Here is a 13960-nt window from a genome sequence, read left to right on the forward strand (position 1 = left end):
CAACTGTTAAACTCTGTTTGACTGATGATTTACACACATGAATAGGTAAGCTCAATTTGACCTGTAATGACACACAAACATTTAAGTTCAATTTGATATATAAATCCACACATGAATAGATGAGCTTAAATTAAAACAAAATTCTTTTTTCCTTAATGTAAAGGTTTGAATTGATATTTGTGTGGCAAATTAATAGTCCGCTCAAAAAGAACTAAATTTAAATTCCAAAATCCCGAGTATTATCTCCAAAGCAAATTTTTCTCAAGAATTAAAAAATATAATTTTACTCATGTTAGTTTTTTGTGTGTCAAACTCAGTATGTTAGTATTTGTTACATACAAGTGTGCAATATACTACTTGTTCACACACAGTTTTGTTGGCTTTTTTTATATAATACTCTACACAGTGGTAAACATATACATTTTTGTACCGCTTTACTTTTCACCTTTGTTGAGCTCTGCTGGTAGGTTTAAATTTGCACCATGACAACTGTTCCTTTGTATATATGTGTCCTGGTAAACACACGAGATGGTTAGACACAACTTGAATGTAATATTTATTTCATTTTCGACTACAGAACTGTTTATTAACTCTTTGTTGAGGTCTTATTGGTTTTAAATTTGCACCATAATAATTGTTCCTTTGTATATATGCCCTGGTAATCACATGAAAAGGGTCAGACACAACTTGAACGTAAAGTTTATTTCGTTCTCTACTGCAGAACTGTTTAGTAAATCTAGTAGCAGGTCACAATTAGTTAGTGTATGAGATTTTAATTACATTTATCCACTGAATTGTCTGCCTTGACTGTGTTGCCATCAAACATCCCGGTTGTCATTTTATTTGATTTATGATTTTCTGTCACCGTTAGCTTGCAAAACAGTTGGATTGATGTCTTCCAGTTTCTTACAGTCTGATTCTTATCTTGTTCATTGAATGATTCTTTTGTTGATTGACAATCAGCTTAATAACTTTGATTGATATGTGTTTGAGTTACTCATTGATTGACAGGTGGTTGAGTTACCCATATATTGACATGGTTGAGTCAGTCATTTGTTGACATGTGGTTGAGTTACTCATAGATTAACATGTGGTTGAGTGGTTGAGTTACTAATTAACTGACAAATGGTTGAGTATATTATTTGTTGATATGTGGTCGAGTAAATCATTGATTGATACATGATTGAGTAACTTTGATGACAAGTTGAGTTACTAATTGACATGTGGTTGAGTTACTCATTGATTGATATGTTTGAGTTTGTCTACTGACAAGTGATCGACAAATGATTGAATTAATTTTAGTTTGGTAAGTTGTTGAGTAAGTGATTGAGTTACACATTGATGAACAAGTAATTGAGTTATTGATTGAAATATGTTTGATTAACTGATATGACAAGTGGTTGATGTACTCATTGATATGTGGTTGAGTTACTCATTGATATGTGGTTGAGTGAGTAACTTGATCCAATATGTAATATATAACCAATCACTGATACCAATCAGTGTAAAGACTTACAGCTTGTAGATTTAAAAAACAAGTTTATTTATAATTATATTGTATATATTACGCTTCATCGACTTGTGCAATGTTTTCAAAGATTTGATTTTTGTATTTCTTGTTTTTATTATACTGTGTACATTTGTTTTATACATTTTTAAAATTTGTATTTCATTAATAGTGCCAAAAATAGAATTAGTACTCTGAGCTGACAGGTATCTTCGACAGTTGTTTACTAATGTGTTACATATGACATTATAACTGTAAACACAACTGGAACTGTGGGCATATGATATATGATATGCCAACAGTTCCAGGTGTGTTCAGTTAGAATTAAAACAGAAAGTTGCAGACCCTAGTTTTAATCCGTGAAAATGGACACCAAATTTGGTTAATCTACAAACACATTTGGATAAACTTACAATGGAGTGAAACAAGAGTGTGTGATATTGAAACAGAGAAATATCCTTAATAAATAGACTAGAACTCGACTCCGTAACCATTACTTTTCAGAGGTACGTGTGTTTTTAACAGTATGAAAAATACATTTTGTGGTATTAAAAAACACCCGGATGACAAGAAACACTGCAGATGTATGGAAACACTGCAGATGTATGGAACTAAATACTCTACACAATAAAATCTAAGTAATGTCTGATTTCAGTTAACATAAACGGCTCTTCATATTGAACAATTTGCTATGTGTTTAAAAACCTGGGTCTGTCACTTTAACCAATCAGTTTCCTTTGATCCACATTTCTCGAGATTAGTTTAACCTAAGGTGGCTGTAGCAAGAGTTTTCTGTTATTATTATATATTGGAATTAAGATTTGTTCTGAGTTAAGGTTTTTTTTCAGATATATATTTTTTGTTAAATTGTCCAAGGTCTTTCATTTTAAATATTTAGGCGCCATTAACCATTTTTAAGGAGAAACATTTATTATTTCAAATAGATTATAGTTTAGATGTCATATTAAATGCTGTTTATCAGGACTTCAAACACAGGCTTACAGGCTCTCATTTTTATAAGGAGACAGGCTGATTTTGCCAAAATTAAATATGAGGTGTTATCAAAAAGTTCCGATACTACACCTCTAAAACAGCAAAAAACGTGCCAGATCTAATTTTGGCCGCCGTCTCCTTCGAAGTAGCCACCTTGTGCAGCGATACACCACTCCGGCGTGTCTACCATGCTTGGAATGCCCCCTGGAAGTCACATTCTTTAAGTGAGTCAAGAACCACGGTGTCAAAACGGCCACCCTTCAGATTGAACTTCATCTTGGGGAAGAGAAAGAAGTCGCAGGGAGCCAAATCTGGTGTATGGGGGGGGGGGGTGAGAAGCGACGATCATGTTGGTCCAGGTGAAAACTCGCATGTTTTCAACGCTCTTGTGAGGTGGCCTGTTGTCATGATGGAGCACCCAATTGTCATCGTGCCACAGTTGAGGTCGTTTGCGCCGAATGTCCTCCCTCAGTCCCCTCAGAACATTACAGTAGAACTCCTGACGCACAATTTGTTCAATTTCTTCAACATTTTCGAGGGTTGTGCTCGTGGAGGGTCGCCCTGACATCTCTTCATCCTCCAGTGACGTTCTGCCCCTCTTAAAGCGAGAATGCCACTCAAAACACCTTGCCCGGCTCATTGCTTCATTACCATAGGCTTGCTTAGGCATTTCGAGGGTCTCCGTTGCTGATTTCCTGAGTTTGACACAGAATTTGATGTTTGCTCTCTGCTCAAGTTTCAGGTCCATAGTGAAATCACAAATAAGCAAGTACACGTGGTCACAAAAATGTGTGTAACACAGATCTCGATGTTGAACGTGCGACGTCACGTGACATACTGAATAACATAACTCACTGCTCGCTCCTGCTGCAAATGCGTGGCCATGTCGCGCTTCATTCGTTCGCAACAGGAACAGTCTCGGAAGTTTTTGATCACACCTCGTAAAAATGACAGAATCTGAAAAACAATGTTTATTCATTTTTGCATTACTACCATGCAGCTATATAGCATTCCACATGAAAATCACTGTTCATGTTCACATTGATTACAACTAATGTTACGAGTAGAATAATGGAAATACATTGTTAAAGCTGTCAGGCTAGCTCATTTCAGCCAGACATCTCCATTTTTGCCCCAGTGCTAAGATTTGCTCCAACATTGGGGGGGGGGGGGGGGGGGGAGGGGACAGTTGACTCTGTATGCTTACATGTATGTTCAGAACATCTAATATTTTGTGTTAAACCGAGAACTTGAATCTGTTGTTGGTTGAACAATACCATGTGGTATGATTTTGTGAATATGTCAGTTTTAATTTCTTTGCTTTTGTTCATTTACATTCAAATACTTTTTGATTTAATGTTTTTCTTTTTAGTGAAGTACACAGCTATGTTTAATTATGCTATGAAATTGTAACTAGTTACAGTACCTCACTAAAGTCATGAGGTTATGGTTTTCACTGCTCGATAGAAGATTGAGATTTAGTTTCTTCTTTGACAGATCATGCTAAAAATAGATAGTTAATTTTGTAAACATTTACATTCCACTTTTTTTACAGCCAGTACTGTTTCATTGTTAATTCTGATTGTTGTTTTTGTTTTGTCGTTACGAAGTAAAAATGAGAAATATAGCTATAACTTTCCGACAGCCGTGACAGTGTCAACTTTTGTGTTAAACTTTCAAATTTAGATTTACATTTAGTTTCTCACAAACTACAAGTTTTAGGTCAATAAAACCTAGTTTATAGTTGCCCCTGTGGATGTTCATCACAGTCCACTGAAATATAATGTGGTAGGTGAGATATTTATTTCCAGGAAATTCTTGTTTGTAATTAAATTTTTATGTTTTTGTTGTTGGTCAGTAATATAGGTACAGTTTTAATTGTTCCTCTTGTCTAGTTAATGTGCTAATAAAATATGTCTTCTGGTTATAAAATCTTGTTAAATTCATCTTAGATTCGTATTGAATGAATGAAAGTCAAGATGTGTGGAAGTCAGTATACTAGTATTATATTTAAACTGCATTGCAGCTTATTTAACAACGGGGGCCATGGAACAGGGAGGGGGCCACTTTTCCCTGTCATTGTGCTCAGAAGGCTGAAATAAAAATTATCTTCAGGGAACCTCAACCACCTCTTAACAGGATTACAGCATTGTGGCGTATACCCAAACAATTTTGTTAAGCCCATAATACACCGAATCTGGCTCTGATGCTGTTAAACTATAGTGCAAGTTCTACATCGTCTTGTTGCCAGATTTGTAGTTCACACCAGCACAGATGTGTTTTGTCATATTTAGTTAAATGCAATTCTTTTCAACTGGAACTAATGTTAAGCCCATAATACACTGAATCTGGCTTTGATGCTGTTAAATTATAGTGCAAGTTCTACGTCATCTTGTTGCCAGATTTGTAGTTCACGCCAGCACAGATGTGGTGTATTTTGTCATATTTAGTTCAATGCAATTCTTTTTCAACTGGAACCAGTAGTACTTGCAAGAACCAGGTCACTATTTACAAAAACCATCATGGGCCGAATTTACAAATCCTGTTTGTCTTACACATGTGTAACTAAATACATTTATAATGCTGAAACACCTGTTTATGTCTTACACATGTGTAACTAAATACATTTATAATGCTGAAACACCTGCTTTTAAGAAAAATGGACTTCGTAAATTCAGCTCCATAAGTTTACATCTGCCACTTACAGTTATACCAGTCATATGTTTGGTATCTATTTCATGCAGAAAATTACATCAATAAGGAAGATAAAGGACAAAAGAAAATTAAATATGTACACTTCAAATTATATGTGTACTATGACAGTAATTAAAATTGTGGTTTAGTCGTAGATTTACATTTACGTGCAAAGTTAGGCTTATGATGTTTGGTGATATAGGTCCCTGCTCTTTGTGTGTTATGGACCATACAGGTCCAAATACAGGATGAAATTCTCCTACTTTGTGTGTTATTTACCATACAGGTCCAAATACAGGATAAAATTCTCCTATTTTGTGTGTTATGGACCATACAGGTCCAAATACAGGATGAAATTCTCCTACTTTGTGTGTACCATACAGGTCCAAATACAGGATGAAATTCTCTTACAAAGAAGAAAAACTCAAGACGTAATTGTTTATTTTTATTAACAGTCCCTCAGTCATGGAGAAATCATCTTCTGACGGTCGTCATGTATAAAGAGAAATAAGAAAACTTTACATTGTAGTAAAAGAATAAAAAATATATTTTATATAATTCTTTCTGTACAAATCTTTTTAAAAATGTTAACATGCAGGTATGTGAAGATGAAATAAAGTGTGCAACATAGTTTTAATAATAATTTGTGTGCATCACCGTCATCATTTATACTGACTATATCACCCAGATAATTTACATTATATATGTCACCCTGATCAGTTTTATGTTGCATATGTTACCCCACTGCATATGTAATCATCATAATTTACACTGTGTATGTCACCCACATAATATACACTGTGTCCTCCACATAATATACACTGTATGTCCCCACATAATTTAAACTGTGTATGTCACCCACATGATATACACTGTGTCCCCCACATAATTTAAACTGTATGTCACCCACATAATATACACTGTGTCCCCCACATAATTTAAACTGTGTATGTCACCCACATAATATACACTGTATGTCACCCACATAATATACACTGTGTGTCCCCCACATAATTTAAACTGTGTATGTGACCCCCAGATATTTCACTTTGGTAATTTACAGACTATACTCTGTCAATGAAATAAACCAACAAATAAATAATACTTTAAGGAAAAGATGATTATGCTGTATGAATGAGTGAGAAGAGTTCAGTCAAAAAGATAATAAGTTTGATCAGAGAAAGAATTAATCCTAGGTTTACTATATCACTTGTTTATGTAAAATATTTATGGTTTTAGTTTCACCGGTACAAAATCTGTATGAAGACAAAACAGAGATAACACCACATTCATTGTACAAGTAATTAAAACAACAATACAGAAACACATTGATTACTACGAGCACCCAGATCATCCAATAATGCTATGATGTTAATCATAGAAGTTTACGTTTCAAAATTGTTAAAAATCAAACTAATGGTCAATAACGAGTTGCTAAAATCTGAAATAATAATTTTACCAAAATCTACAATACGGCATTGCTAAAAATTAGAACAATTTCAGCTAAACATATTTTGGTATTAAAATATTGGTTTTTATACTAAATTTAACTGTAATATTGTTTGTACTACAAAATAAAACTCTGAGCATGTAATAAAATGAAACCAAAAGTACTACAAGTAAACTAAAATGTTGTGGGTTTTTTTGTGTTTTTTGAAAACTATAAATAACTTAAAACATAGTTTTTTGCATTACAATAAACTAAAATATAGTTTTTTGTACTACAAATAACTTAAACCATTGATTTTTATATCACAAGCAAACTAAAACATTGTCTATCATTATGCTACATTTCCATATGTAATCTAAGTTTGTATTGATAATTTCCATACCTCTGCAGGTATACCCATCCGTGAAGTTAGAATTAACAAAAATTAAATTCGAAAGGACACAGTAAAAACATTGGTCAGTTTAAACTTCTTGCCCATATTAACAATGCTTTCGTGTGATGTCATTTCTTGTGGGATTCTGCACTTCCGTGATACGTGAAAATTGGCGACAAATTGCTCGATAAGCAATTCCAAACTCATGTACAGTGACACTCCTCTAAACCAAACACCCTTGGGACCAACTAAAAAGTCCGGTTTTAAGAGGTATCTGGTTTTGAGAGGATTTCTTCTGTAGATATATATATATATATATATATATTTAAAAAGGGGCCATGAAAAACATCCGGTTTTTAGGGAATTCCAGTTTACAGAGGGTCTGGTTTTGAGAGGTTTTACTGTACATGGAAACACCGACATGGCAGACACATTATTTCGGCAATTCACAAATTTATGGCTTCATGTAAAACATATAGATGGAAACGTAGCTTTAGGCTTAACATAAAGAGCAATGTCTTGTTCAAATATTCCCATTAAGACAACTGTTACACAAGGGACTAGCTTGTACTCGATTTGCCACAAATAACTACACGTAAATATACTCAATGTAAATATAAATACATGTCAAATCTTTCCTACACAAAACAGCAAAAAACATAAATTGCTATTTCACTGAAAATATTGTCAAACATAAATATAAGAAAAATATGAAAATATAATATATAATCTAGAAACCACCAACAAACCAATTTGCATCATTATTAGATAAAAAGAAAAACAACAATTTTTAACAACTAGTAATATTGTAAATGTAAAGAACTAAACTACTGCTAGAGTAATAACTCTACACAGTGTGTTCTAGCAAGTAAAATGAGCACACAGATTCATTAACATAACTCTCAAATCAAAGAGGAAGATACGTATTCAAAAATCAGTCACAATTAGATTTTTGAAAGGTATACATATTTAATAATTTAATTATCTATAGGAATCGCAATTTCTTTACTCAATATAAAAATATAAAAATTATTATCATCAAAGTAGGAAAAAACTATCTTGTTTTTAAAAAAAACTCCAAACAAGCAATTAATAATACAACTCTATTTTTTGTATTTACTGAAGGAAACATAACCTATACACACATGCATGCACACATACATAGACACTAATAATCTGAATGCAATCATCAATGTTTGGCACATGAATTATTTCATTTCTCTGTTAGTATTCGACGTGTGTTTTACAGTGGATATATAAAGAAGATATACACATTTGACCAAGAACTTCCATGTTAAAGAGACTGTCCTGTGTTTTACAATTACTATTAAACATGCGATGTGTTTATAGGATATTAAACAAACTTCCATTTCGTATCATGTTTATGTCCTGAGTGAAATAATTTTCAGTTGTCACAAGCTTTAGTGAAAATTATTTCACAAGAGATATAAACATGATATGAAATAAAAGCTTGTTTAATAACCTATTTATTACCCATTCACTGATTTCAATTTATATCACTAAAAGCATTTGATTACTTTCTGGTAAAGTTGTAGTGTGCCAGTCATATGAGGTGTTACATCCCACCTGACCTTCTATTGCGCCAGTCATATGAGGTGTTACATCCCACCTGACCTAGTGTGCCAGTCATATGAGGTGTTACATCCCACCTGACCTTCTATTGCGCCAGTCATATGAGGTGTTACATCCCACCTGACCTAGTGCGCCAGTCATATGAGGTGCTACATCCCACCTGACCTAGTGGGCCAGTCATATGAGGTGTTACATCCCACCTGACCTAGTGCGCCAGTCATATGAGGTGCTACATCCCACCTGACCTAGTGGGCCAGTCATATGAGGTGTTACATCCCACCTGACCTAGTGGGCCAGTCATATGAGGTGTTACATCCCACCTGACCTAGTGCCCCAGTCATATGAGGTGTTACATCCCACCTGACCTAGTGCCCCAGTCATATGAGGTGTTACATCCCACCTGACCTTCTACTGCGCCAGTCATATGAGGTGTTACATCCCACCTGACCTAGTGCCCCAGTCATATGAGGTGTTACATCCCACCTGACCTAGTGCCCCAGTCATATGAGGTGTTACATCCCACCTGACCTTCTATTGCGCCAGTCATATGAGGTGTTACATCCCACCTGACCTTCTAAGCACTAAGATTGGTTCGTAACACATGACCTTAAAAACAAGTGAATACATTTTCCTAAAGTTTCTATAGAAAGAAGTACTCAAAGCAAGGTAAGAATCAAGAGTGTAAAGATGAAAAAACAACATAAAAAATACAAAGTTAAATCTATACTTGCATAAGAAATGACAAAATGTAAAAGTAAGTTGGAAATAATAAAACATTAAAAAAATAGCACAAACAATTCAATCTTGTAAAACTACAAACTGTAATTCAGTCAAAATGCACCAATATGATTAAAATAATCACAGAATTTAATTAACAAATACATTAATTCAGTATCTTCTCCAATAATAAATCACATGTTGTCTTGATATGAAAAAAAAGTGATATCCCATCAATAACAGGCTAAACCGTGCCATGTAATGCTTGACTTGTGTAATGTTTGGACGGAAATCTTATGCAAATGTAAATATCACAGAAAATGTAAAATTATCACAACATAAGTAGCACTTAGTAAAACTGTATGAGAGAGCAAGTCCATTAGAAGTAACTAGTCCCAAAATATAACATGTCCCATAGACGTTACATATCCCAAAATATGCCAGGAAGTCCCATAGGAGTAACCAGTCAGAAAAATATGAGATAGGAAATCTCTTATTAGGAGTGACTAGTCCCAAAATATGAGAAGCAGGTTGCATTGGAGGAACTATTTCTATTAGAGTGACTATTTCCATGGTATGAGATAGCCAGTATATAAGTCAGTGATTCTTTAAGAGAAAATACCACTTGAGAAGATAAAAAAAATAACAATATAAAAACTAGCATAGACAAAAACAATACAACATATCATTATCAGTTGTATGTCACACATTGGATATATCAAATATCAAACACAGCAGTAGTTGTATTTTATAACTGAATATAATGTTATTACACAGATCAAATAGTAGATGTAGTATTATTAAAATATATGGTCCCATGATATAAGAAATAACACACAGCTTAGTATCACAGAGGTTGTACATAACACAGTCGAGTCTTTTAATCCCATTTGTCTCTAACAGGCACTTCGCAATTCCTTCTACATACAACAAACAATCTGGCCTCTGTATAAAGGCCACCTGCATATTATGTAGGTGTGTGGACAGTATAAACAGGCTTGACTACACATATTAGAGTTTGTATGTCTTAGATCATAGGCACTGTTTGATAATCATTTGGGGGCAAGAAATTATCTTGCAGTATTCTACACACAAATTATACTGTATTACAAAAGTAAAAAATCAACCATGTACTCAGTTTGTGTTGACAAGTAAATCAACCGTTGAGTTTGTAGTGACTTAAAAATCAACCATTCACTCAATTTATATTTACAATCAACCATTCAGTTTGTTATCATTGGTGAATCAACCATTCACTTATTTCATGTTTACAATCAACCATCCAGTTCGCAGTTATTGATAACTCAACCACTTAAGTTTGTAGTTATAAGTCATTCAATCCCTGACACAATTTGTAGTCATTAGTAATTCCACCACTGACTCAGTTCGTAGTTATTAGTAACTCAGCAACTGGCTCAGTTTGTAGTTATTGGTAATTTAACCAATAACTCAGTTTGTGGTAATTGGTAATTCGACCAGTGACTCAGTTGGTAGTTATTGGTAACTTTAAGTCACATCTTGCACAATCAGTTCAAATATTAAGCAGCAAAATATATCTCAATCTCATCTGAACAGTGAACATATGGTTAACTTGTGCTAGTCTATAAATGTTTCGGTAGCACCGCATTTTGTCTTGTCCTCACCTATCATGTACTTCACAGTTTGTAAGTGGCCATTAGATACCACTAAACTTACAAGCTTTTTGTTAACATATATAAGAAGCAAAAGCTTGAGCTTGTTTGGTCTTCTCACCATACATCACAGAGCAGTCAGTTTTGGTTGTGCTAATTTCATTGGAATATGTGGCTTTGGCATCTGGGTCATCATCTTGGAGCAGCCAATCAGACATCTTTAAATTGATATTCCACATAAGTAGCAGATCACTGTATGATACAACAATCTCACACAGTATTGTCTGTATGGAGGGAAAAGTATGATGGTGATATTATTCGATTTTTGATGGTACATTCACCAGGCTTGTTTAGAGAAATGCACATTCTTACTGTGAGATGGATTCCCCATCTGTTGTGTGTCACTGCTGGATTGTTGATGTGATTTTGTATCCACTCGGTCACACTGGTCACTGTGGGGTCTCCCACCCGTCTCCGAGGTCGGTTCCCGTGGAGACACGTTCGGTGGAGTGACCGACTTCCGACCGAGTAACTCTTTTGGGTTTTTCACTGCTGTAGTTCCCAGGTTACTCTGGAAGCGAGTCCGGAACTGGGAGGTCTTTCCTCGTGACTGTTTGATTTTCTCGTCTGACTTCTTTTTAGTTGTCCAGTCTTTAATTTCCTTCTCAAGTTTCTTCATTTGCTGTTCTTCATCTTTGTCAAGTTTAACAATCTGAAATAACCAAACATACTGCAATAATCAAACAGATTTAAGTAAGATTTGAAATGTGTAAGACTAATAAAATGTGTAGGATTCACAATGAATGTGTAAAACTCACACTCGGTGTATAAAACTAGCACTTAATGGGCCAAATTTACAAAGCCTGTTTATGTCATACATGCATGTAATGACATGTTTACAATGCTTAAACACCTGTTTATGTCATACATGCATGTAATGACATGTTTACAATGCTTAAACACCTGTTTATGTCATACATGCATGTAATGACATATGTTTACAATGCTTAAACACCTGTTTATGTCATACATGCATGTAATGACATATGTTTACAATGCTTGAACACCTGTTTATGTCATACATGCATGTAATACATATGTTTACAATGCTTAAACACCTGTTTATGTCATACATGCATGTAATGACATATGTTTACAATGCTTAAACACCTAAACACCTGTGTTTAACCAAAACAGGCTTCGTAAAGTCAGCCCATTAACTTACACAAAATGTGCAAAGATTCACACTAAATGTAAGACTTCAATTTTACACTGTGTAAAACTCACTAGATGTGTACAACTCAAATTAAATGTGTAAAACTCATACTAAATTTGTAAGATTCACACCAAATATAAGACTAATTTCACACTAAATATATAAAACTCTCACTCAATGTTTACGACTCACACTTTGTGAGCAAAACTCACACTACGACTACATATAAGTCTCGCACCAAATGTGTAAAACATACATGAAGTGTGGAATTGAAACCTAATGCACAAAACTTGGACCAGTTTAAGAGACTGACTGACTGAATGAATGACTATATGTTTAATGACACCCCAGCACGATGAAGAGACAGTTAAAAGTTTGTTTTGTTTAATGACATCACTAGAGCACATTGATTTATAAATCATCGGATAATGGATGTCAAACATTTGGTAAATCTCACATATAGTCTTAGATAGGAAACCAACTACATTTTTCAATTAGAAAGCAAGGGATCTTTTATATACACTATCCCACAGACAGGATAGTACATACCACAGCCTTTGATATAGCAGGCTGGAACGAGAAATAACCCTATGGGCCCATCAACAGAGATCAATTCTAGACTGACCGGGCATCAGGTGAGCACTTTACCACATCCCACAGACAGGATAGTACATACCACAGCCTTTGATATAGCAGGTTGGAACGAGAAATAACCCAATGGGCCCATCAACAGAGATTAATTCTAGACTGACCGGGCATCAGGTGAGCACTTTACCACATCCCACAGACAGGATAGTACATACCACAGCCTTTGATATAGCAGGCTGGAACGAGAAATAACCCAATGGGCCCATCAACAGAGATCAATTCTAGACTGACCGGGCATCAGGTGAGCACTTTACCACATCCCACAGACAGGATAGTACATACCACAGCCTTTGATATAGCAGGCTGGAACGAGAAATAACCCAATGGGCCCATCAACAGAGATCAATTCTAGACTGACTGGGCATCAGGTGAGCACTTTACCACATCCCACCCAGACAGAAGCCAGACAGCATATATATTATATAATATAAAAGCGATCTTACACTCTGGAAGTGACTGAGAACGTTCTCCCATCAACAGAGATCAATTCTAGACTGACCGGGCATCAGGTGAACACTTTACCAGATCCCACCCAGACAGAAGCCAGACAGCATATACATTATATAATATAAAAGCGATCTTACACTCTGGAAGCGACTGAGAACGTTCTCCCACTGCGGCTGCATCTTGTCCATCAGGTATTCTTTGTACAGGGCAGCACTTTCCAGCCCGAGCTGGTCGGAGCTGCTCGTCGACGTTGACTGACTGGAACGTGCTGAGCTGCTTGACCGACTCGGTAAAGATGGCTGACCTTTGAACTTGACCCTTTGAAACGCCTGCAGTAAAAGTCATGTACTGCGTTATTGAGACAAATGTTTTACCTACACTAATCCTTTATTTAAATAAATATTTTACTTATACTAATCCTTTATTTAAACAAATCTTCTACTTATACTAATCCTTTATTTAAACAAATATTCTACTTATACTAATCCTTTATTTAAACAAATCTTCTACTTATACTAATCCTTTATTTAAACAAATCTTTTACTTATACTAATCCTTTATTTAAACAAATCTTTTACTTATACTAATCCTTTTTTAGACAAATCTTTTACTTATACTAATCCTTTATTTAGACAAATCTTTTACTTATACTAATCCTTTATTTAAATAAATATTTTACTTATACTAATCC

The 13960-nt window shown here is 34.8% G+C and overlaps 1 protein-coding gene across 1 annotated transcript in view; it reads right to left on the reverse strand.

The window, feature by feature from the left end:
- Positions 1–5626: 5626 nt before the first annotated feature.
- LOC121379826 (polycystin-1-like) overlaps positions 5627–13960 on the reverse strand; it is a 52471-nt gene continuing 44137 nt past the window's right edge. The window contains exons 29-30 of the mRNA XM_041508478.1: positions 13407–13598; positions 5627–11670 (exon numbers count right to left, since the gene is read on the reverse strand). Coding sequence (XP_041364412.1) covers positions 11296–11670; positions 13407–13598 — 567 coding nt within the window. The 3' untranslated portion in view covers positions 5627–11295. The remainder of the gene's footprint in view (positions 11671–13406; positions 13599–13960) is intronic.

This window comes from Gigantopelta aegis, chromosome 8 (genome assembly GCF_016097555.1).
Source record: "Gigantopelta aegis isolate Gae_Host chromosome 8, Gae_host_genome, whole genome shotgun sequence".
In the NCBI taxonomy this organism is placed as follows: Eukaryota; Metazoa; Mollusca; class Gastropoda; order Neomphalida; family Peltospiridae; genus Gigantopelta; species Gigantopelta aegis.